General features: G+C 42.4%; 1 protein-coding gene across 3 annotated transcripts in view; it reads right to left on the reverse strand.

The window, feature by feature from the left end:
• Nucleotides 1-26,316, reverse strand: part of CC2D2A (coiled-coil and C2 domain containing 2A) — a 145,028-nt gene that overhangs the window by 8,883 nt on the left and 109,829 nt on the right. For 2 of the 3 annotated variants that reach the window (XM_034672096.1, XM_034672095.1), the window contains 9 exons: nucleotides 23,787-23,892; nucleotides 23,493-23,602; nucleotides 22,138-22,234; nucleotides 21,598-21,696; nucleotides 18,364-18,540; nucleotides 13,223-13,426; nucleotides 8,969-9,058; nucleotides 7,071-7,184; nucleotides 5,476-5,610 (listed from right to left, as the gene is read on the reverse strand). In XM_034672096.1, the coding sequence (XP_034527987.1) occupies nucleotides 5,476-5,610; nucleotides 7,071-7,184; nucleotides 8,969-9,058; nucleotides 13,223-13,426; nucleotides 18,364-18,540; nucleotides 21,598-21,696; nucleotides 22,138-22,234; nucleotides 23,493-23,602; nucleotides 23,787-23,892 (1,132 nt within the window). Of the gene's footprint in view, nucleotides 1-5,475; nucleotides 5,611-6,253; nucleotides 6,305-7,070; nucleotides 7,185-8,968; nucleotides 9,059-13,222; nucleotides 13,427-18,363; nucleotides 18,541-21,597; nucleotides 21,697-22,137; nucleotides 22,235-23,492; nucleotides 23,603-23,786; nucleotides 23,893-26,316 lie in introns of all 3 variants that reach the window. The other variant, XM_034672094.1, reaches the window with a different exon arrangement.

The following is a 26,316-nucleotide window of genomic DNA, read 5'->3' on the forward strand; positions in this document are numbered from 1 at the left end:
GCAAGACAACGGTACTTCTTAGAGTTGAATTTCTATAGGATGTCAGGGAAGAGGAGCTAGATTATTAAAAGGGTTAAAGTCTGAGTTTACCAAGAACATAGAAGCAGGGGATATAATTAGTAATTGAAGAATTTTAGAAGCAAAGGAAAGAGGGACAGTGATAGTTTAGGGCATATCTGGGTCCGCAGAAGCTTACAAGCACACCTCTGAGATACTGTGGTTTGGTTCCAGACCACTGCAATAAAGTGAGTATCCCAATAAAGGAAGTCATGAATATTTTGGCTTCCCAGTGCATATAAAAGTTATGTTTACAATATACTGTTACCTATTAGGTGCACAATAGCATTATGCCTAAAGAAAGAGTGTACATACCTTAATTTTAAAAATATTGCTAAAAAATGCTAACCATCATCTGGGCTTTCAGTGAATTATCACTGATACCAGATCATCATAATGAATACAATAATAATGAAAAAGTTTGAAATATTGCAAGAATTGCCAGAACATGATACAGAGACATGAAGTGAGCAAATGCTGTTGGAGAATGGCGTCGACTGATTTGCCTGGCACAGAGTTGTCACAAACGTTCAATTTGTAAAAAACACAGTATCTGTGAATATAATGAAGCATAACAAAATGAGATATGCCTGTATTTTAGGACTGTTCAGCTTTTGAGCATATCCGTAGGTAGAGAAAGAGAAAAAAGGGGCAAGTTGGAATCATGAGTAGAGGCATGTCTTGCAGTAAAAGTGGAAACACAAACATGGGTAGAAAAGGGAGACACTTCCTGGCAAAGGAGTACAAGAGGAGAAAGGCTGACAATCCAGAGAAGTGGTGTGGTGGAGCAGAGGGCAGTGGTTGTAGAGCACACAGTATCAGGCCAACTAAGTGAGGGTGAGGTCTTCTATCAAGAGAGGTCAAGCTTAGAGCAGGTTTGGAACAGCTGCCATGAAGGACGCCCAACATCATGAGCTGCTGTCATGCTGTTTGTTAATGGCGAGGGGAGGTCTTTTTCCTCACAAAACCTGGGCTTTATGTAATTAGTCAACTGCACAGTAACTGTTTTGAGAACTAATAATAATTTTGACAGAGTTCTTTGAGGGCTTTTTCAATGCCTGTTGACTCGGCTTGGTTACAAATGGCCTTAACATGGTTCTTTAAACATAGGAGGAGCTTAGCAGCTCATTCATGATAATGCTTTTAATTAAAAAAGTAATGAACATGAGAATGGTACTCCACAGTGGTCTTCACACTCGTAATTAATAATATTTGCCATTTGTTGCACACCTATGAAAGACAGGTACTTTGTTGGGTGTGTGCCATATATTCTAATTTTAGCAGTAACCTTAAAGGGTAGACAAGTGATATATATATATATATATATATATATTTGAGAGCAAGAGCACACAGATGGGGAGGGGCAGAGGGAGGGAGAGAGACTCCCAAGCAGGCTTCATACTAGGTGTGGAGCCTGATGCAGTGCTTGATCTCACAACTCCAAGATCATGACCTGAGCCGAAATCAATAACCAGATGCTAAACTGAGCCACCCAGGTGCCCCTAGACCAGTGATCTTTAAAGTACGGTGCACACACCAGAGATACGAGGAGAAAATATTAGATCTTCTAATGCCTTTTTATTTTTAAAAGTTTTTTCTGTGTACAATGTAAAAATATGTTGATGCACAAATAAAAAGATAGAATTTATAAACAAAAATACATATATTGGGATGCATGTTCAAATGATTTTTTTCTGACATCAATGAAGATTGAAAGTAAAGGGTTGAAAACACATTTATCATACAAATGGAAGCAAAAAGAAACTGGGGTAGCAATACCTATATTGGAGAAAATAGACTTTATTTTTTATTTTTTTTTTTTTAAGATTTTATTTATTTGACAGAGATAGAGACAGCCAGAGAGAGGGAACACAAGCAGGGGGAGTGGGAGAGGAAGAAGCAGGCTCATAGTGGAGGAGCCTGATGTTGGGGCTCGATCCCATAACGCCGGGATCACGCCCTGAGCCGAAGGCAGACACTTAACCGCTATGCCACCCAGGCGCCCCAAGAAAATAGACTTTAAAACAAAGACTGTAACAAGAGACAAAGAAGAACACTTCATAATGATAAAGGGGACAATCCAAGAAGAGGATATAACAATTGTAAATATCTATGCACCCAAGATGGGAGTACCTTAATACATAAAACAACTGCTAACAGACAAAGAAAAAGTTGACAGTAATACAGTAATAGCAGGGGACTTCAACACAACACTTACATCGATGGGTAGATCATCCAGACACAAAATCAACAAGGAAATAGTGCTTTGAAATGTTAGACCAGATGGACCTAACATAGATATATATACAGAACACTCCATTCAAAAACAGCAGGATACACATTCTGTTTAGGTGCACAGAGAACTTTCCCCAGGATAGAACATGTATTAGGCCACAAAACAAGTCTTAAAAAATTCAGAAAGACTGAGATCATATGATGCATCTTTTCTGACCACAACAGTTATGAAACTAGAAATCAATCACAAGAAAAAATCTGGAAAGAACACAAACAGGTGGAAGCTAAATACCATGTTATTAAATAATGAATGGTTGAACGAAGACATCAAAGAGTAAATTAAAAAAAATACATGGAGACAAATGAAAATGTAAAACAAAATCTTTGGGATGCAGTAAGAGCTACTCTAAGAGGGAAGTTTATAGCAGTACAGGCCTACCTCAGGAAACAAGAAAAATCTTTAATAAACAACCTAACCTTACTCCTAAAGGAGCTAGAAAGAAAAGAAGAAGAAAAAAAAGCCCAAAGCCAGTAGAAGGAAGGAAATAATAGATTAGAGCAGAAAAAAATGAGATAGAGGCAAACAAACAAAACCCAGAGAAATTAAAACAATCCCATTTATAATTGTGCCAAAAATAATAAAATATCTAGGAGTAAACTTAACCAAGGAGTACTCTGAAAACTATTAAACATTGATGAAAGAAATTGAAGACAACACAAACAAATGGAAAGATAGTCAGTGCTCATGGATTAGGAGAACAAATATTAAGTGTCCATACTACCCAAAGCAAGCTACAGATTTAATCCAATCCCTATCAAAATACCATTAGCACTTTTTTTCATAGAACTAGAACAAATAATCACAAAATTTGTATGGAGCCACAAAAGACCCCAAATAGCCAAAGCAGTCTTGAAAAAGAAGAACAAAACTGGAATCTCACCCCAGATATCAAGATATACTACAAATCTGTAGTAATCAAAGCAGTATGGTATGGTACTGGGACAAAAATGGACACATAGATCAACAGAACAGAATAGAGAGCCCAGAAATAAACCCATGCTTATATGGTCAATCTTCAGAAAGGAGGCAAGAATATACAATGGGAAAAAGACAGTCTCCTCAACAAATGGTGTTGGGAAAATATGCAAAAGAATGAAGCTGGCCCACTTTCTTACACTGCACACAAGATAAACCCAAAATGGATTAAAGACCTAAATATGAGACCTGAAACCAAAAAATCGTGGATGAGAGCACTGGCAGTGATTACTCTGACATTGGCTTGTAGCCACATTCTTCGAGATATGTCTCTTGGGGCAAGGGAAACACAAGCAAAAATAAACTACTTGGACTACATCAAAATAAGAAACTTCTGCACAGCATAGGACAGAGCAAAACTAAAGGACAACCTACAGAATGGGAGAAGATATTTGCAAATGGTATATCTGATAAAGGGTTAGTATCCCAAATATATAAAGAACTTATACAACTCAACACCAAACCAACAACAAAATCCCCAAGTAATCCAATTAAAAAATGGACAGAAGACATGAACAGAAATTTCTCTGAAGAAGACATACATACGGCCAACAGACACATGAAAAGAGTTGCCAATATTACTAGTCATCAAAGAAGTGCAAATCAAAAATACAATGAGATATCACCTCACATCTGTCAGAATTGCTTAAATAAAAAACACAAGAAACAATAAGTATTGATGAAGATGTGGAAAAAAAGGAACACTTGTGCACTGTTGGTGGGAATGCAAACTGGTGCAACCACTATGGAAAACAGTATTTTTTTCCTCAAAAAATTAAAAATAGAATCACCATATGATCCAGTGATTCCACTACTGGGTATTTACCCAAAGAAAATGAAAACAATTAATTTGAAAAACATACACGCACCTCTCTTGTTTATTGCAACACTATTTACAATAGCCAAGATATGGAAAGAACCCATGTCCACGGATAGATGAATGGATAAAGAAGATACATGTATACAATGGAATATTACTGAATCAAAGAAAAGAATGAGATCTTGCCATTTGTGACAACATGGACGGACCCATAGGATGTAATGCTAAGTGAAAAAAGTCAGGCAGAGAAAGACAAATACCACATGACTTCATACTTATGTGTAATTTAACAAAACAAGCAAAACGAGACAAAAAACAGACCCACAACTGGGGGTTGCTGGAGGGGAGGTGGGTGAGGGGATGGGTGAAAAAGATGGGATCAAGAGCACACTTATTGAGATGAGCACTGAGTACAGAATTGTTGAATCATACTGTACACCTGAATGTAATATAACAATGTGTGTTAATTGTACTTCAATAAAAAACACATTGGGGATGCATGCTGAAATGATTCTTCTGACAGAAGCAGTTCAGACCACTAAGACAGATGCTGATGATAAAAACAAGCATAACAGACAGTAGAGAGTTGTCCCTGTGTGTTAGCTGCTTTACACCAATCTTCTCATTCACGGCTCACAGCACTCTCTGGCGGAATTGCTACCATTACCTCTATTTTACCAATGAAGAAGCTGAGGCTGTATGACATAAGAAATTTTCCCAAGCTCACACAACTAGTAAATGGTGAAGGTGAAATATAAACTCAGGTAGTCTGACCCCATACCTCATGTTTTTAACCACTGTCTTCCATGGTACCCTTCATAATTAAGTTTGCCCCCCATCACCTGGTGGGTACTAGGAGTCTCTCTTTAAAAAGGGAAGGGAAGGGGGAAGAGAAAGAAAAAAGGAAAGGGGGGGGGAGAAGGGAGGGAGGAGGAGAGGGACCCAGTCCTCAAGTGATAAATTTCCTCACTTCTCAAAACACTCTGAGTTAGGTGCTTATAAACTCTATTTTGGAAGAGACAAGTGAGGACAGAGCCAGGACATAAACTCAGGTCATCTGAATCTAAGTTCTATATTCTTTAACCTAGATCAGGTGACTAATTCAACCAAAAGTTATTGTTTAGGACAGTCTTGCCACTGTGCTTGACACTACTGTTATATATGTATGTTTATATAAATTTTCAACTGTTATATATGTACGTTTACATAAATTTTCTTCAACTGTTATATATGTATATTTATATAAATTTTTTGATACATAAAATATTAAATCAGTAGGTCAATTAAAAAAAAAAGAAAGGAACAGTCATCAAAAGGTAATACTTACATTATCGGGACCTATTAAACAGCCCACACTTTTTAAGGGACAGAATGTATCAAATTGTCCGTAAAAATGTCCAGTGCAGGGATTCCATATTAAATAGTGACTTTGCTCCCGAGTTAGCACATAAGCAGTTGGACCCTGAAAGAAAATAATCATTAAAACTGTTTCCAATTAATTATACAATTGAGGTCAAGATTAGTTCGCACACACAATTCATTTTAGCTGGACCCCTAATTTCTAAAATTCATGGCTAATGATGAAAATCAGTTTGAAGTTCTAGGTTGCACTGGATTTAAGAAATAAAATGAAATGTTCATTTTTGCAAAATGCTTGCATCTCCTAGTATAGGAGACCAAATAGGGATAGTTGATTAAGTATTTAGAAGGCTGATTATGTCTGAATACAACTTCTGTTTCTAATACAGTAACTAGTATTTGAGATACATTTATAATTATGTAAATGCATAGAAGATGTTTTGAAAAGATACACACCAAACTGTTAGCAGTGAATACACCTGGGGGGTGGGATTGGGTTTGGGGGTTAGAGCCTGACAAAGTACTTAAACTTTTTACGCAGAATGCTTGTGTATTATTGGATTATTATTATTTTTTTTTTTACAGTGAGCTTTTTTTCATTTACTGCTCATGTATGATTTCCTTTGATGCTCACGAAAGCCTTCTCGGGAAGGCAGGGCAAAATTTATTATCCTAGTTTCCTTATAAAGCTCAGAGTTGTCAGTTGACTTGCTTAGAGCCACACAGTTCAATGCAGAGCTTCGAACCCAGGCTTCGTGACTTCCTAGCCTAGTGTTCCTTTCTGTGTACCAGGCTCCCTGAAAGATAATGATGGAGAATGAATTAGTTTTTGGATGTGATATTACCTGCCCAGTGGCAACTCGTGCTACCTAATTCCCAAGGATTCCTGGAAACTTGTAGCCTCCTTTTGATACGCTCTTTGGATAAGCTGCTTCAATTTCATATGAATTTTCCAAACTCAGTACCCCAAATTACCTAACATTCCCAAAGTTTAGGGATATGTACAGGGGGTTGGGGGGAGCATTCTAATGGTTGCTATCTCCAGTCCAATAAGAGTAACAATAATATCAAAATATAGCTGCTAACATTCTTTTCTTTGCTCCTGTGGTTGTCTGCTGTGTTCCCCTTTGCCTGCTGGTTAGTCCCAGACGCCTGAGGAACGGGGGCGTGACAGGAGAGATCGCTAACCCTGCCGTATTTCTTCGGATCCCCTTCCCTAGCATTAGGAGCACTGGATCTCTGAGGGAATCAAAATTCTTAGTACATGGGCAGATGGGGGCTCAGACTAAAAGGACAGGGTCAGGTGGGGCCTCTGAGTGGTGAAGGGTTCAGATTTGCCAAAAAAGCCCCCAATCCGAAGCACTGATCAGAGCCCAAGTACCACTAAAAACCATTTAATGTCTTATCACTGGTGCTCTCTGCCTGCGGTGCAATCTCTGGGTGACTTTCCTTGCAACTCAAAGGATCATAGTTATGCAAATTAGTACTGTTCATGTCTGGAACGTAACACAAGCGTCTCAGACAGCTCCATTCCTTTGCTGGAGCCGGCCTGCGGGGTCTTACCTCAGGAATAGCACTGCCCATCATGAGCCAGGCCTTCTTCCCCAGAGAGAGAAAATAATTACATAGTAACACTGCGTGCTCTTCTTCGTCTCCTGCCAGGAGATCCAGAAATTGCTGACAGAAAGAAAAGAAAAAGGATGCTGTGTTGATTGACTGCTTCATTCTGGATTGGCCATATAGAATTTTTAAAATTAAAAAGTCACTGTTAAAATTAGTGCCTTAAAGTAGAAGACCTATTTTAAAAATATTTTTTCCAAATTTTGGTACTATGTTCTAATTCATTAAAACAAACAAACCAACATGGTATTTTCTCTGACACTGATGACATGGATTTCTAGAAGCAACACTATGGGTGGGGGAGACAAATTTCAAAGTTTTACTTTTCATTTTGGATTTATATATGATAGCTCACTATGTGTTGAGTACTTTTTTAAAGACTATTTTTATGGCAGTTTTAGGTTCACAGCATAATTGGAGGAAGAGATTTCCCATCTACCCTTGCCCCCACACGTTATCAACATCTACCCACAGAGTGGGATGATTGTTACAACAGATAGACCTACACTGACACGTCATAACCACCCAAAGTCCACACTTATGGGAGGGCTCACTCGTGGTGTTGTACATTTTTGGGTTTTGACAAATGTGTAATGACATGTACCCATCATTAGAGTATCACAGAATATTTTCATGGCCCTAAAAATCATTTGTACTCTGCCTATTCATATCTCCCTCTGCTCTGCCACCAAATTGTTTGAAGCACATTCATGCGTTAACTTATTTCATCCTAGAATAAACTTTTGAGGGAGGTACTCCTCTTCCCATTTTATAGATGAGGAAGTGGAAACACAGAGAGGTGAGGGAATACCAAGGGAGTGGTAAAGCCAGTCTGCCTGGAGAGCACATGAATTATTCTGTTCTTTGTATATTTTCTCTAGCTGTCTTGAGGTTGTGGAAATGTTACCTCTAATACCATAAACATTATGTTGCCAAAATATCCTGGGGAACGAAAAACTTAAAGTGTACTTAAATTTCCTTGGTTTAGAGCTATCTTTCAAAGGGAGTTGTGCGATATTGTTTAATTTTATGCAAACCCAGTACCAAATGAGATCCAGAAGCAGAATGAATACCTGTGATAATATATGTCTTTGTTTCATAGAAGATCCATTTGGGTGTTACGTAACGTACACAGACTGTAGATTCCATGAGGACAGAAGCCATGTTTAGTTTGCTCATAGCCTGAATTTACTACAATGTCTGATTTGTGGTAGGTGACCAGGCAGTACATATGGAATCAGTAATGACATGGCGTGCCTTAAGAAGCCCATAAATTACGGAACATGTGAGTTCTACGTGTAATATAGGTAATTTTGATTTTTTTTAGTGAATAAAGCTAGGATATTGTTAAGGTAATACTGGGAGGATAAATCAGTATTAAGACTTCTGAAATGTTTTTTATTCTTTGTGCAAATGTTTTTATCTTTTTTTTTTTTTTAGAGATTTTATTTATTTATTCGACAGAGATAGAGACAGCCAGGGAGAGAGGGAACACAAGCAGGGGGAGGGGGAGGAAGAAGCAGGCTCACAGCGGAGGAGCCCGATGTGGGGCTCGATCCCACAACGCCAGGATCACGCCCTGAGCCGAAGGCAGACGCTTAACCGCTGTACCACCCAGGCACCCTGCAAATGTTTTTTTCTTAATTTCTCAACTTGGTCAAGCGGAACCAGAAAGAAAAAACAAAATAAAAAATAAAAATTTAGCTCAGTCTGCTAAACAGATGACCAAATGGATTTTTAAAAGGACTAATGAATGTTGCAATTTAAAATCATACAAGCCTTTGGCCCATGTTCAATGAAGTCACTGCAAACTAGTAAATCTGTGAGGAAGAACTACTCACATCAGATGTGCTCCATAGGTCACAGATGCCGGCAAATGAAACCGTGTCAGGCAAGAAAGGAATCAATGACACGTATCGAGCCACCAGTTCCTGTTTAAACAACAACAAAAAAATAATCGAGCAGTTCCTGTTTAAAACAATAATTTGTGGTAAAATACTGGATACTCTACCTCATTTCTTGCAAGAAAGTTTCATGTATCACACACATTTATGTGGACAAAATGAAGTGAACGCTTACCAAGTGTTTACTGAGTGTTGTATTCACACTATGTCATTTTACCCTCTGCACACATCGTACGGAGGAAGTCACTGTTAATATCCATCTGTCACAGACGAAGACCCTGGTTCCTAGGTCTCTTTGAAATGTCCTCTTTCTTTTCCCTGCACTTCCTTACTTTCTGATATAAGGAGACTTTCCACAATCGTCTTATATTTTCTCCAGCTCAACCCAGAAAGCAGCCATTTCTCCAAGGAGCTTTTTGGAGAGCAATAGTATTTGGAAACCAAGATCAGGGCATCATGTTACAACTCATATTCCTGCAGTTTGTAAACATCTTATTTGTGGATTTTCATTTCCTTTGTGGTGTCTTCGATAAACCCAAGTTTTCACTGTTACTATGGCCAAATGTATCTTTTTTTTTTTTTTTTACAGCTCATGGTTTTTTCCTGTCTTGTTTAAGAAATACTTTCTATCTCAAGTCATAGAGATAAAAATGCCTTCATATTTAAGTCCTCGATCTGTCTGCACTTGAGTGATGTGAAGTAGAATCTATTTTTATTTTTTCCACATGTGAAAATCAGTGATTCCAGTAAAATTTATGTAATAGTCAGTCTTTTCCTTACTAATTTCTAATGCTAGCTTTGTCATTTGTCCAGTTTGAGGGGGTTATATTTGAGTGGACTTTTTATTCTTTTCCATTTTTCTCTCTGTTATCTGTGTGTCAATACCATTTTACTTTAATTACTATGGTCTCATAATAGTCTGGATATATGGTATGGAAAATCTTCCCACTAAGTTCTTCTCATTCTTCAGGATGTCTTGCTCCATCATATAAATATTAGAATCAGCTTGTCAAGTTCCGCCATAACGTTTTAAAAATCTAGTTTGACAGTCTTTGTTTTTTAACTGGAAAGTTTAATCCCTTTGCTTTGGTTGCGATTACTAGTAAACATTTAGACTATTTCTACTTCCTTATTCTGTGCTTTTTATTTTTCACACTTTTTTGTATGTTTCTTTTTTTCTCCCCACTCTCTTTATCGTTCTGTTTCATTATTTTATCTCTTGCCACTTTGGAAGCTATATGCACTTTCTTTTATTCTCTTAAGCGATCAATTTAGAAATTTCAACATGGGGGCGCGTGGGTGGCTCAGTCAGCTGAGCCCCCAACTCTTGATTTTGGCTTGCGTCATGATCTCAGGGTCATGGGATTGAGCCCCGGATTGGGCTTCACACTCAGTGCAGAGTCTGCTTGTCCCTCCCACTCTGCCCCTTACCTGCTTGTTCCCTCTCTCTCTAAAATAAGTAAATAAAATCTAAAAAAAAAAAAAAAGAAAGAAATTTCAACAAGAATATTTAACTTAAACCCTAAAAGTTAATAAATATCTCCACTCTCCTCTTGGAAAATACAAGGGCATTAAAATACTCTCATCAATCCTGTCCTGACATATATACATTTTTCCCAGGATTTTTGTTTTTATCACTATTTTCCATCCTCATTGCTAGTATTATGGATATGAAGACAATGCCTGTTTAGATTTACTCACAAATTTCCTGTTTTCTTTACCATTATGCATCATGTGTAGGATTTTCTGAGAGCTTTCCTTCTCTTTGAAGAATATTTTTTATAATTTCTTAAGTGAGAATCTTTTGGTTGTAAACTCCCAATGTCTATGTGAAAGATGGTTTCAGTGGATATAAATGACTAGTTTGACAGTTATTTTCCTTCAGTCTTTTGAAGATATTCCTTCTCTGACTTTCATTTGTGCAGCTGAAAAGTCTATTGGTTGAATTATTGTTCTTTTAGAGAAAATCTGTTTTCTCTCCAGCTACTTTTAAGATCATCTTTGTAATTCCCTATGATATGCCTAGATTGTAATTCCACTTTATTTATCTTATGTAAGATATATTGGGCTTCCTGCATCAGAAGGTTGTTGTCTTTGATCAAGTCTTATAAATTCTCAGCTCTCTTTGAACATTGCCTTTCTCCTTTCATGCAGGGTTTGGTCGTCCTCCCTCTATCCTCCATGTCTCTTAACCTTTCCTTAAAATCTTCTTTTTATATTCTGAATCTGATAATTCTAGTATCTGCGGTCTTTGTGGCCCGATTCTGCAGTGTGTTGTGTGTGCTAACTCTTGCCTTCTTCATGGTGACTTATTTCTTTTTGATGAACTTTTTTTTTAATTAAGATTTTATTTATTTGAGAGAGAGAGAGACAGCATAAGCAGGGGGGAGCACAAACAGGGGAGAGGGAGAAGCAGATTCCCTGCGGAGCAGGGAGCCCAATGTGGGGCTTGATCCCAGGACGCTGAGATCATGACCTGAGCTAAAGGCAGCTGCTTAACCAACTGAGTCACCCAGACACGCTATTGATGATCTTTTATATGTTTGTATTGTTTGGAACTTTGGAACTTTTTCTGTTTGTTTGTTTTTAAGGCTGAGTTCAAAGGGCATTCTTCTAAAAAGATTTCTTTTTCCTTCTGTCAGGGATTTAGAGGCATTACCAACAAACAGGGAATATTTTCAATTGAATTCTCAGCTGAAGGTTTTTTTTTTTTTTTTTTTTGGGTCATACAGGCAGTATAAATTCCAGTCTCAAATGTGAATAAATACAACTTAATGATTAGGAATTCCCTGCAGAAACTTTTCTCGTTTCTCCATCCAGGATCAAGGCTGAGACAGGCAAGATTCCTTTGGCAATGCTGGGTATTTCCTGGTGTACCCACTGTTGACATTACCTGTCAAGAGCCCTAACTCTGTACCTGAGTCCCTAATTCAACCCTTCTCCCTGCCCTGGCACCACACATTACCTCCTTCCACAAGAATCTTATGTCCAGCTTGAAGCCCAGCTCTAAGCATCAGGAATTATTGCGTGACCTCAGAGCAGACACTGTTTCAGGCTCTCACCCTTATGGAATCTGCTTTATTGTTTCCTGTCTCCGAGTTTCCCCCCTCACCTTAGTTCTATGTCAGCCATGATTTTAAAAATGGTTTAAATATTTTATTCATCACTCCTAAGTGTTCTCTCCTGGGAGAAGTTTTCTGCATATTTACTATGCTAGGAAGAATAGAGGGAAGTCCCTATTAAGGTTTTTAATAAAAATTGATTAATAGAAAAAGTAACAAATGTGGAACACAGGGTTGTTTGTTTTTTTTTTTTTTGCTATCAATATCTGCAAATAGATTAATCATCACCCTGTTCCTAAATTATTATGTTAGTGACTTATTAGCAGCAACTACTGCCTAGACTACCCACTCTCTAAAGATAGTTATGGTGACAGTATTCACTTAAAAATAGCCTGTTTAACATATGGCTTCTGTTCATGTGCGGTTGTCATGGGTAAGGTGCTTTGCAACCAGAGAATGTGGATGCATATTTAATGGGCCAGTATGGATGTGTTCCGTGGTGACGGCTTACATGCTGTACATTCTCAAATCTCGGAAATGATTTTTGCTTCATTTGAATTCAATGATGCCTATAATGTTAAGTATATTACATTGTGTGTGTATATATATATGAATACATATACATGAATATATATGTATATACATTCATATACATGTGTAAATTGTGTGTGTGTGTGTATATATATATATATATATATATATATGAATAGTTATCTTGCTATAGTAGAAAGTGCATCAGTTTTGACATCAGAGGCCTAGGTTCAAATTCCAGAAAGTGATGGAGGACACCTAGTGAATACATGTGTATATAAGACATTGAGAAAGTATAATAAAGCATCTTCCAAATGTTAATTTCCAGAACGCAGGTGAGTGTCAGCGACACAGGAAGCAGCCCACAATTGTTCACTGAAAGAATGAACTAAGGATTACTACCCTCTCTGGTACCTTCAGACTTTTCTAAAGAAAACGAGCCTCAGAGTAATCAAAAAATGTTGATCATTTCTTTGACCACTGATGATCTCAGTGTAGTGACTATGTTAAGTACTATGAAATATGGGAATGAAGAGGGCAATCTATTAAAATTTTAACACATTTTGAGCACCAGCCCTGACCGGCTATGAACACTCACTGCCGTTGCCTGGGGGTCGTTGGGGTGGGCGTCCAGGAGCTCCTGTGGAGGGCTTAAAGGCTTGAGGTAACGGGTGACAAAGACGGTTTTTCCACTGATGTCAGTCACTGTTGTGAGGCACTGGCGATGTGGAAACTTTAAGGCACATTCAGTTTGAAACTTCTCTGTTGCTTGAAGCAATTTCTCATCTTCCTGAGAATCAAACTTCAAAAACAAAGACTCTATGGAGTTTACATCTGATTACAGGAGACACAGTAGAACTCGTTGAGATCCCACCGTCAACATGAACTAAATGTGTGGTTCAGGAACTCTGTTTAAGTGATCCCTTCACTATTGCCATGCCCTGGAGTCCTAGGGCTTTATTTAATTATATTTATAATCTAAAGATTAGATGGATTCATTAAATACTTAAAATATATTGAACAGGATTGAAAGAAAGTAGTCAACAGGCAAGCAGCCCTATGGAAACTATAACCGCCTATAAAAAGTAAACTATGATGTGATTGATGAGGCCAAGCAATAGTTTTAAGTGTATTTTGACACTGATTTTAGAGGGGAGAGGGGCTCAGAAGTCTAACATCTCAAAGGCAAAGCTTGAGCAACTCATGTTAAATGCATAGCAAACTGACAGATATATGTTGATGTGTTAAGTGTTAAATCCATGACCAATGTAGTACATAATAGTAATGGGTCTCAGGGAAAAAGGAAACAGAAGTAGGAAGATCAAATGTATTATATTTATTTTAAGCAGTTCTCAGATTCAAGATTAGCTACCAATTCCCAGACTTCTGATAGTAACATTTGCCTTTAGACACATGCCGTAATTTTTTCCCCTACAGCTATTGCTAAAAAAAAAAAAAGTAGTTTGAAAAAAGCAGATATTTAAGTGTTTTTACAAGATTTTTGTTGCCTAGTATAAAAATATACATACGGTTGCTTACATTTCAAAGGGTTTCAAGATGAACTCAAACTTTTTTTTTTTTTTTTTTATTTGACAGAGATAGAGACAGCCAGCGAGAGAGGGAACACAAGCAGGGGGAGTGGGAGAGGAAGAAGCAGGCTCATAGCAGAAGAGCCTGATGTGGGGCTCGATCCCAGAATGCTGGGATCACGCCCTGAGCCGAAGGCAGACGCTTAACCGCTGTGCCACCCAGGCGCCCCTCAAATAAACTTTTATTAGAAAAATTAACTGTTAAGTAGAATTTAGACTCTAGGCAGTGCCTGAAAATGTGTTTGTTTTGAGAAGGGAAATGCACCCAACTATTCTTCTCATACTCTGCTTTATTTATTTATTTTTTTAGCATTTAAAACCGCTCATAAGTTTACTCTGTTTCACCCACAGAGTAAGATTCCTAGAATCAGGGCTTTTGTTTTGATCTTGTCTTTCATTTCCAGTAGCAATACCACCTGGCACGTAGTACACATAGCGAGTGTTTAACAAACATTGTAGAGTGAAATATCAAGTGCACAGAAAACACCCCCTTATTTCTTATGAATTCAGATAGAATCTAGACTATCCCAGCTGTTCTTGACTTCTGTTACATTGGAGCTGGACTGTGGCTCCTGTTTCTAATTTGATTGCTGTACCCTGAGGGGTTGGGATAGTGGTTGTGGGGATTAAGTCAGATGGAGGCACGTCCAGAAGCCCATATGCTCTCGTGGGATATCCCTGACGTCTGAATCTGTACGTCATCGCCGTCATCGCCATCATCGCTGTAACCACCTGCCGCTCGGCACACCGCCACCCCATTGTAGCTGCCCAATGGACGTTATGACCCCCGTATACAAATACATGAAAACGGTGAGCTCTGAAGACTTGTTTGGTACGGGCGTGTCACAAACTCCTGGGGTAGAACTGTCACCCCAGAAATAATTGTAACTTTATAAAGATGGAGAATCACGCAACAAGGGTGGCATGAAACAAAGCACCTGGTGAATTCATCCCTGTTTCCTTCAAACTCATTCATTTACTTACTCATCCAATTATTTGCTGAGAGTCTGAAAGTTTCCAGGCACTGTGGATAAATGAGTATGAAACAGCACCCTAAGCAACTTCTAGTCTAGACGGAAACACTAATAAGCAGTCAGGCACTTGAACTACTTGACCAGAGATTCTATGGAGATAAACACGGGGTGCCAGGGGAGCACTTAAGAGGCAGCAATAGGCATTGTCCAGAAAGAGCAACAAAAACCTTGAATCTGTCCTGACTATTGGCCTTCCAGGCTGAAGAAACTGTGTCTAAAACTTTTTCTACCACTTGGACCTGGATGTGCTGTTGTGTATTTTGACCACGTATCCAGTGCTTCGTGAGAGCAGGGCCCATGCTTGACTCATCTTGTGTTCCCCTCTGCCCCAAGCACACACAAGGTAAGCATTTAAGTATCTGTTAATGGTCATTAATACTTGCTTAGGCCACCAGGATGCCATTTCATGGAGTGAAACAGTGATTTATGGAGAAGTGTGCCATCTTGGAAATCTAAGAAGTGCCAAAGGAAAGCTAAATACTAGAAGAATTTCAGTTGTTTATTACGAAACAAATTAAGAGCTAACTGACAAATTCGAAGTTTGATTCAACACAAAATGTGGAAGATTCGTAACTGGTTCAATTTTTTTTTTTTTAACCTCTAGGTTAGTGTCAGTGTTACAGAAAATTGAACGGGTTTAAAACCTCCCTTTGGACACACTGTGACAGCGCTACTGATCAGAAATCATCGTCACAGTCTCTGTAAGAAGCAGCTCATGGATTTTTAGGCTTGGAAACAGTGGAGATGGTGCCCAGCATGCCGGCTACATTCACACCTATGACTTCCTACATTCAAAGCTAACTGAGAAGCTCTCTGACAAAAGGAAATGGGCCAAAAGACAGAGCTGGACATTGTTCATGGAGCTTCTGACGTCTGTAACTCATTGCCATCGCACGTACACCAGGACCCATCAGCTTCCATGAAGTGGCGGGGGACAGAAAGCAGCTAAGTAAAAGCCTAATAACTACTGACCAACAAACGTAAAATGAAATACCTGGTACACCTTTTTAAGCATGTCACTCATCTATCAGAGGCAAGAAAAGAAAAGACATGAGAGGAAGACTTTATTAATGGAAATAATCTATTTTTAAAAACTTAACTTTTCTCAAGACAGTGGAAAGTCATTACAGTAAGAGTTTCAGGAGTCGCTACTGATTCCTAAATAAAAATTCCATGAGTAAACCCCTTAAAAAGTCACAGGGAATAGTTCCCCAGGGGATGATGGTGGAGGGAAGACTCTAACTGGCTCATCCTGGAAATTGCTGGTACGTGGAAAGTCAACTGCGAGTTGCGGGCTCTATGATCTTAGGGTGAGAGCTTGTCTCTCCTGAATCATCTGCAGGGGAATTGCCCCGCAATGTTTTCTGCCACTGTGTTTAGGACATCAGGGTGCCCTTGGTCCACAAGGCTCCCTCATCAAATAGCAGCAAAGAACCTGCCCTCTAAAGGGGTTTCTTAAGCCCTCTTTTCGGAGGCCTAAGAGAAATGCTCTGCACAGCCACAGTGGGGCAGTGACATGCCACGGAAGGCAGCGGTGGGCAGCCCTGTCACCTGGCTGCAGGCAGGCCAGGCTGCGGGACCTGGGGGTGGCTTGCAGAGCCCGAGGGGGGGCACTGCCAGGACGCACCAGGTGCTAAGGTGGCTCTGGGTTTCAGCCTTTCAGCCGCAGCCACAGACTGCTTCCGCATGTTTGGAAGCTCACCTCCAGATGGGGTGCTTTTTCTTCGTGAAGAATACATAGAAATAGCAAAATCATCTTTTGTCTGGGAGCATTTTTCTGTGTCAACGTGCTTGTTGGCTTTCTCTGGAGTTTGTACATAAAGAACGAACACTCCGAATACATGTTTCACTTCCCAGAGATATTTTGAAACACATATATTCTGCCATGTTTTCTAGAGAACAAATTTGTCACAGCGTTCGTGGCAAGGGATAGCATATAAGATTAATTTGAATTTCAGTAGATTTTTTTTCCCCAATAATCCCTGCAAAGGGGAATGGTAATAGTATTTTTCTCTGTGAACCAAACTGTAATACTGAAAAAGAAACAGCAGAATGTGCTCATTTCCCCCCCGCCATCTCCATCTGAGTCTTAATTACAAAGATAAGGTGGATAAACTAGAGTCAGCACGGGAATCCATGCAGTTTAGCGGCGTACGTGACGAGCTGGGTTTACACATGAACGTCAGCTCCGTGGGGTTTTTCTCTGCTTGTCTAGGCTGCTGTATTCCCCAGTGCCTGAAAAATGCCTGTCACGTAGAAGTTGCTCACTAAATATTTCCTGACTATATAAGGTTTGAGTCAGAGAGACTGCCTGGGTGAACTGGAGGGTTGAGCCTCGTTTTCCTCCTGTCTCAGTCGGAGACCCACCGCACGATACAGCTGTGCGTCTTAAGAGGGAACATGTGTCAAATGTCTGACACGGTGCTGAGAACCGACTAGGAACTCGGTACGTGGTGGTGGTGATTGTATTAGTTTATAGAGTGAAGAGGTCACGATCAGTACTTTCCCCCCAAACCAGCAAGGGCAGCGCACGTCAACGCTGTATAAGCATGTTCCACTAAGGAAGTGTCTCCCGGCTCTAAGGGTTGGGAACCAGTTGCTAACGAGCCTAGGTTCTGGAAACCCTTGCTGTAGAGCTGTTGGGAATTAGAGCCCTTGTGCAGACACTTGTTTCTGTCTGAAGGCACTGAAATGAGGTGACCCCTGGAGGTCTAGCCTTACGATCCTATAAATCGATTCAATGCACAGCCCAGGCAGGGATGTGAGGTTGGACGTGGACCGACGTGGTCGGACGTATTTCGGCGTGCTTGCCAATAAACATCAAGATGAAAGCGCCGTCTGCTTCTTTTCTTCCATTAAGAAGCTTCTTCTAAACCTGGTGCGTGTTTATGTTTGTCTCGCTTTGCCGGAAAGTTTCAGTTGTCGGCCAACCTAGTACCGGCTCAACGGAAGTACAAATCCGCGATCTCCCCTGCCTTCCGCCCAGACTGTAAGAGTCGCGAGGGGACAGTGTCAGGAGACTGACGCGCCCCGCGGTCTGCGTTTATAAAAGCACAGCCCAGCAAGCATTTGTCAGCAACGTCAGACATGCGACTCGCAAGTGGACGCAGGGTTACCTTTTCTCGAACCGACTCCCCGGGAACCAGCTGAGGCTCGATGGTAATGAACAGGGTGATGTAGGAGCCTGCGCTCAGGCTTCGCGCAGCGTCAAAACCCCGCTCCAGGATCAGGCTTCGCTCCTTACTGTAGCCCAGAAGAACGGGGGGGATGTCTATTTTAAACGTCCCATCAATCTGTGAAGAACATACAACTTGGTAAACATCCTGGTGGTTTTCCAATGAAAGTTCAAAGCAAGGGCCAGCTCCTCACTGTCCGGTGAGTCCGATAAAGACTGCTTGGACCGGCATTCAAGGCTCCCCCATCTTCCTGGGTGTGTCTCCCTGAGCTCTCACAGGAAGGGCTATTTCCCTGCCTCCTCACTCTGCCGGTTGATGGAACAGCAGGTCACCTGGGTTCAAATCCTGGATTACACTCCAGGTGCCGCAGCTCGTGCGTTTATAAAGAGACAGTAACAGGACCTATTCGTAGGGTAGTTCTGGGTGCTGGATGAATAAATGTCCAATACTCAGAAAAATGCCTGGCGTACGCGCGGGCCAGCAGCCCTTCCCCCTTTTCTGGAATGCCCCAGCTTTTCATCCCCCCCCTTGCAGAATATAAATCATCATTTCCAGGCTCAGGTCAGATGGCATCTTCTTCGTGAATTATTTTGTTACCTCGAGCAGCCTCACACAGGGTGTGTGTCTTCTGCTCATTACTATGACCATTCTGCCAGACTTTGTAGTCGTGTGCCCATTTGTCACTTTGTTCTGGATACCTGATTTCTCTCTGTGAATAGATCTACATAGCACCCCCATTTCTACCACCCTTCTCCTATGTATAGCAGGGTTTTGTATACACAGCAGGTGCTCCAAACATGCGGGCTTAACGCACTACAAGCCACTTAGATAAAATGACCTGACTTCTGTGGAGGCTCCAAGACAGGACTTTCCACTCTTGCATAGTCAACACAACAATAAGTTTCTTAAAGACTGTCTGGTGCAGACAGAATTTGAAATTCACACACTTACAGAGAATCTGATTTTCATTTCAGTCTTTAGTGGCATTTATGTCTCAGGAGAAATAGAGAAAGAAGTTAAACTTTCAATGACTGCACCTTCCAGGGAGGAATTAAATGAGCTGGTGTTTATTTTCCTCCTTACATCGGTGCTTTGCCCCAGAGCCTGCACCGGGGGGCAGGTGAGGGGTATAGGGAAAAGGACACAGAAACAATGCTGTTAAACATGCAGTTGAAATAACCAAGCACATCTGATCTGGGAAATAGGCAGATGGCCGAGAAAGGAACGGGCATTATCTCCAAATAGTTGGAGTGTCAGGACTTAAGACAGGGTTTCTCAGCCTGGGCTCAGCTGATGTTTGGGGCCTGATGAGCGTCGGGGGGGCGGGGGGGCTGGCCTGTGCACTGTCCGCAGCATCCCTGGCCTCCACCCACAAGATGCCACTACCTCCCCCTCTACTTGTGACAACAGTAGTGTCTCCAGATCCTTGCCAAATGTCCCCGTGTGTGCACAGAAGAGCACAAACTTTGGAGTCAGACAAAAACTTTTAAATAAAAAATGTAACAAAATCATTCTCGAAAGTAATATTGAACTGTATAAACCCAAAAGTTGAATAGTTCTTTCTCCTTTTACCAATCTCATTCCCCAGGGAAACGCAATGTGAGCACTGTGGGAAGTGGGTGAAAGCCGCATCCCGCTCTGCTGTGAGGTTTGGGATTTGAGTAGCGACTTCACCTCTCTAGGCTTTTGTTTTTTCATCTGTAAAATGGGGACAGTAAAGTCGACTGGGTTGTTGTGAGGTTTAACTGAGGTGACATACAAACTCGCTAGTAATGGCATGTAATACAATTACTCCTACTGTTATTAGTGGGTCAGGATTCGACTTGTCACGTGTAGCTTCAAACCAGGACCTACGAATAGGGAGGCACACAGATTATGGCACGGTTCAAGGAAGAAATGTACAACACAGCTACGGCAAAGAGATCAAACTGCCTCATGGAGTAGTGAGTTCCCTGTTTCTAGAGGCACTCAAGCAGAGTATGGATATTACCACAGTACAGTAAAGGAGATTAATTTATTGAGAAGGGATTGGGAGTAATTACCCCTAAGTACCCTTCCAAATGTGAAATTCAGCAATGCCAAAGAACACGGCAGTTTCATTTACAAACTCATGTGCTCTTAAAAATTTTTTTTTTCAGGGGCACCTGGGTGGCGCAGTTGTTAAGCGTCTGCCTTCGGCTCAGGGCGTGATCCCGGCGTTATGGGATCGAGCCCCACATCAGGCTCCTCCACTAATGAGCCTGCTTCTTCCTCTCCCACTCCCCCTGGTGTGTTCCCTATCTCGCTGGCTGTCTCTATCTCTGTCAAATAAATAAATAAATAAAATCTTTAAAATTTTTTTTTTTCATTTAAGATCTATTCAAAGAGGGACATGCAAATTTTTTGACCAGCACATCACCGAAGTTTCTCCTGTAGACTGTCCCTTTGTCTAGGGGGAGAATTGCAATTCCAATTATCCTTGAGCTTCCAACCCATCCGAGCCTCAGTCTTGCTGAGGACTCTGTGGCCTGGGCGACGCCTGGTCCTCACGTGTGGAATTAAACCGCTCCATCTGTAGTGGAGAGAGATTAGCTACAGTCTTGTGGCTCAAAGCCTCCTGTTGCCATGGATTTAATACCAGGCTATTAAAGCCATTGCAGAATCTTTCCCTGTCCCAGATTAGAGCTACTAAATCATTCAAGAGTTGTTAACCTAATGGGTCCCCTTCAGCAAAATCACTAACCTCTGAAGAAGGGTGTCTTAGTTGAACGAGTCTCTACTACCCATTTTTCATGTCTGAAACAGGGAGCATTCTAGAAGCATTCATAGAATGCATGGGACTAAACGGGCCTTCGCTGTCCTGACTGTTCCCTTCAAGTTACTTTCAGGCATCCACCCCTCCACTTTTGTCATTTTGACAAGTTTCCGCTTTGTCCCACCTTCCACGTCACTTCTATTTAAATGCTAGAAAAAATCTCAGATTGGAACAGTCCTACATTACTCCTGACTCTAAGGGAGATCGATGTTTCACAAGCCACGCAAATATGACCCAAGATCAATGGCTTTGTATCTTGCCGACCGCGGCTCACATGTAGGTTCTCGGCGTGGAGGGTGCGGACCCCCCAAGAACGCTGTAACAGGAGCAGTGGGCACAGCCGTTCCCAGGTCCCGTGGAATTCTACTTCGGATGCTTACCTTGGCTTGGAAATATATCGTGCTAAATGGAATTTTCACGCTTCCCAGCCAGTGTCTCTCAATGCGGGTGTGGATTCCCCTTCCTCTTTCCCGGTCATCCTGCAGGAAGGTGGGGGGCAGTAACTGTTCAAGAACGTCAGCCGCTCCTGTCATTAACCGCGCCCTGGGGAAACCCGGCCGAAAGCCCGTGGGCTGGGTTAGACAGAATGAAGTCCCATTCTGGTTCAGACACTTCATCTTTTTGTGACCCTGGGAAAGTCACTCGACCCCTCTGCACCTCAGTTTCCCCTTCACTGAACTGGAGAGTGAACAATCTCCTTCACAGGGTTGTTCTAGAATTAAGAGCACGTATGTAACACACCCAGTGCAATTATTGAAAATCAAAAAGCTAGTTCTCTTCCTCCCTTCTCCCTTTCCTGTTTATACGTGTCGAGTCTGAAACACGTCAACCAGCACAAATACAGAGGATGTGTTAGGGACTCCAGTGGGCTCAGGACGTGAACATGGGTGCAGACGTCTTCCTTCAAACTGTGAGCTCACCTCTAGCACGTCGTATAGCACTTCATCAAAAATGTTGATGAAGACGTCGTCTTTCACTGACTGCAAACTGGCCGTGCTGTAATCCCCGTTGGGGGCCCTGCAAATGGGCACATGTGACCAGGGACCATGACAATGGGCAAGACACAAACCATAGCACTCAAATACCAAAATTTGAAAAATACTCAAATATGTGCATAGACATGAGGACTGAAAGCAATGCTTTCATTTCAAATATTTACCTTTGTACTGAGACACTATAACGTAATTCGTGTCCTCAGGCTGGAGGCTCCGCACGGACAGAAGCCCCCTGTCTGCTGGCTTGTCCCACCCAGTCTCACATCATCCCCCCAACCTGCGTGGTGAGCTCTGCAAGGAGCCAGCTGGCCGCGGCTGAGCCGGCTCGGTGCACAGGCCACACGCAAGGGCTCCGGCTGACGTTCCTGCTGGCACGCAGGTTTCCTAAGCAAGGGGGCTCTGGAAGACGTGTCTGCAGCAGACCACTCCCCAGTCTAAACCTCCTGGTGTTAGAAGGCTGCCGGAATGGCGCCTGCCTCTCACTCACTTGCCCACAGATAACAAAAGCAGCGCCGGGCTGAGGTTCATCTCCTGTAATATCACCTGCTCTGAGTCCAGCCAGGCCGGCCCCATACTGGCCTGTTGCATGTATTTCGCTGGCACCTGCCTTTATGTTTTCTCATTCTTTATGCTTGTTCTGTGCATAATAGCACCATGTGTCCCTCTCTTCCGAATGGACTAGCTGTAACCCTTGTTCTGTCTCTAAGATACTATGTGGCCTTAAGCCAGTCACCCTCCATCTTCGGGTTTTCATTTCTTTTCTATAAAAGTGGAGTGGTGCACTGGGTAATTTCTACGGTTGCTTCAAGATCTGAAGTAAGGAGTCTTTTAAATACCTAACATCACTTTAAGTTTTAAATACCTAGGTAGTATTTCTGGTGAGGAAGAAAGTGTAATTATGGAAAGTAGGGAGTTACAAGCTGGGGCGTTTACTCGAAGCTTCCAGAGTCGGGGAGCTGAGGAACAACGGAAAAGCAGTGTAGAGGCTGTGGGGTCCAGGGAACGGGAAGCTTGGGGCTACAGGGTGCCAGAGCCTAGACGGGCCTGGGGGTGTCCCAACAGGGAACCCGAGTTTCACAAGTTGGACATTTTCCTATTTCACTCTTGACTGGAGTCAGTTGTGGTGCCAGAGGAGAGCGTGGGACACGGGGTCAGACTCCTGGATCTTGTCCCCAGCTCATGAGCTACAGAAACTTTCGCCGTAGTCATTTCCCCTGGGGGCTCCGTTTTATTCACGTTTCCTGTATCCTGTAGTTCCCAAAAGAGGACCATACGCTTACCTAAAAGGAAGTTCCAGTTCTTCATTCCAGCTAGGGTTTGGTCCTTCCGCTGTAGTTGTGTGGCACATCGTTCGTTGAAAAGAAACTTCTACAAAAGGGCGTACTAACACCTTAAAGAGAAGAGCAACGAGTTAGAGTCCGTAGCAGCTCGCTGGATTATTTTGTTCTGGGCTGAGGCGGAATATGCTAAGTAGCGTGTTTCCAAGAAAATGAAGCAGAAAGGAGACGGTAGAGTCTCCGGGCGGCTCTGCGGGGCCAGGACCCAGGCTGACGCGCACCGTCTAGGCACTTCACCTGGCCCAGGGGGTAGTCCGCGCTATGCGTGGGGCTGCGTGTGGTCGGGGAAGCAGCACGCTTCTCGCTGAAAGTCCTTGAAGATCTTGCTGGCTGCTGGAATTTGCTAGGAGGGAGAGAAGTGCATGACAGAAATTAACGATGAGAAAAGTCCAGTTAGATACTCAGCAAGATGGCTTCTCCAAGGAGGTATGGCTCTGGTGACACGTTTTCTTTAAGTTTGTTGACAGGTCTGAAAGGTTTTAGCATGCTCGGGTCCTCTCTGTGACCTCGTGAAGAATACAGCCACCCCAACCTCCACCCCTAGAACTGCATGTCTGGCTGGGACAGAGAAAGAGGTTCTCCCAGGGGGTGCTTGGGTGAGGACTCAGTCTTTCCCCCAACTAATGAGAGCCTCAGTCCCTCTCAAGTAGCAGGATCCTGAGCTCCTGGCCCGCCTGCCCTGTCTCCACCCATGTCCCCTCCCATTGCATTCATTCCCTGTGACCCTGCACTCTCCAGTCACCTCGAGCTGCACGTCCCGTGTAAGACCCCTCTCTCCGGGCCTGCCAAGCATCACTGGGAAAGACACCCTCACGGATTCCTAGCTTGAATTAGGATCTATGGGTCTTGCCCTTTTTCCATTTTGAGATTCTTTTTTTTTTTTTCTTCTTCTTTTTTTCTTTTTTAAAGAAAGAGAGCACACATGCAAATGGGGGGGGGGTTGGTGGGTAAGGGTGGAGGTAGAGGGGAGGGGGACAAAGGGAGAGGGAGAGAGAGACTTAAGCAGGCTCCACGTCCATCACAGAGCCGGACGCTGGGCTCGATCTCATGACCCTGAGATCATGACCCGAGCCGAAATCAAGAGTCGAATGCTTAACCGATTGAGCCATGCAGGTGCCCCATCCTTTTGGGATTCTTAAAAAAAGAAATGAAGGTCATCTGCAGAGAGTCTCTCCCAGATACCTTTCCCTTCCTCCTAACAACACCCACTGAATTTTACAGTTTACCAAGTATTTCATTTTCCATTACTGGGCAAAGTATAAATTGTCTCTTTCTACCAGACTGTCTTGCCTTTTCACAGATGAGGGTATCAGACAAACCATGAGACAATAAAAGTGGAATATTTAACACAACCGCTACTAGAGAAATCCTTCTTCTCTCTGGAACACCACTGCTTACAGTATGACACAAACATCTGTGAAGCGCCTACTACTGTATTGGAGGCCCCGTGTTAGACTCTGGAGCTGCAAAGACAAATCCAGCGCACTTCAGCCCCAACTAGAAGGGCCAGCAGACATGTAAACAAGTAATCACAATCCAGTGGGACGCATGTTAGACCACAGGGATGGGCATGGGCCGGGAGAGTAGAGGGAGGGAGAGGAGAAACCCGACTGAGCTGGACGCAAGGGCAGAGGGTTGACTCGGGCAGGCCTGATCAAGCGTTGATGCCTGAGCGGTCTTGATGAGGCTACGCGGGAGTGGAGAGCACAGAGCATCAGCTAAGCTTCCTCGTCATTTGAATGGAATGGTTTAACACGTGAACAATATTCTATAGAGAGCAAAATAGGAGGAATACCTATACATTACTTTAGAAAACAGCTTTTCTCCCCACGGTTGAGCTTTGATGCAGTCAAGGCGAAGGGGTTGGGCTATGGCTCGAGGAAGCAATGCTATGCACAGATTGGAGAGCTTCAATGGACATTTACTAGAGATTAAGTGGTGAGACTAGTTGGTGATGATCAGATGTTCCATAACGGGTGAAGAGTTAGGCAGTAAAAAAAAAAAAAGGGGGAGTAAAATTATGGATGGGGGATAAATGTAAAAGGAAGACCCAAGGGAGGAAAGAAGATGCCAAAGGGCCAGAAAAGAGCTCTTCGGTGAATCAGACGGTGCTGGATGGCCCTGAACAAGCCACCCGCACGTGTTCCCTTTTGTAAAACGGAGACGTTAATAGTAGTGAGAAGTAAGTGAGATAATCTGTATGAAAGAGACTTAGTATAGTTCGGGGAAGCTGGGGAGCTGGCAGAAAAGGTCAGCCTTACTCATTACACTGGCAAGGGTACCGGCTGGTAGAAGTTTTAATTCTTGCTCTTTCTTTCTTTAGTTCTTGCTCATCTTTGTTCTCTAAAAGGGGTGAGAGACTCAGGCTCACCTTACCCTGGTTGGGGGGGGTCCCATTTCCCCAGTGTAGTGAAACGTAGTAGGCATCACTCACATCTCGGAGCAGATAAAAGGGAAGTCACATTTTTATGCTCATAGCACGTGTTGTTTAGAACCTAGGACATACACCTTTCAGGTATCTGCTTAGCTCACACCCACTTCTCTGAGAACCATTCCCCACCTTTAGGGCTGGGCCTGGGGACACTGTCTCTCTGGCTGTAGCTGATTAGACCATGGATTGACACCTGACCCAAGTTAGGACCTTCAGCTTCTCTCCTGAGAAGCTGATGCTTGGGGGATGGTACCATGGCTGAAAGGACCACCTCCTTTGCATGGAGATGGAGCAGACCCACAGATGGAAGCAAAGAGAGACAACAGGGCCTCAGAA

Source organism: Ailuropoda melanoleuca, chromosome 11 (assembly GCF_002007445.2).
Source record: "Ailuropoda melanoleuca isolate Jingjing chromosome 11, ASM200744v2, whole genome shotgun sequence".
Taxonomy (NCBI): domain Eukaryota; kingdom Metazoa; phylum Chordata; class Mammalia; order Carnivora; family Ursidae; genus Ailuropoda; species Ailuropoda melanoleuca.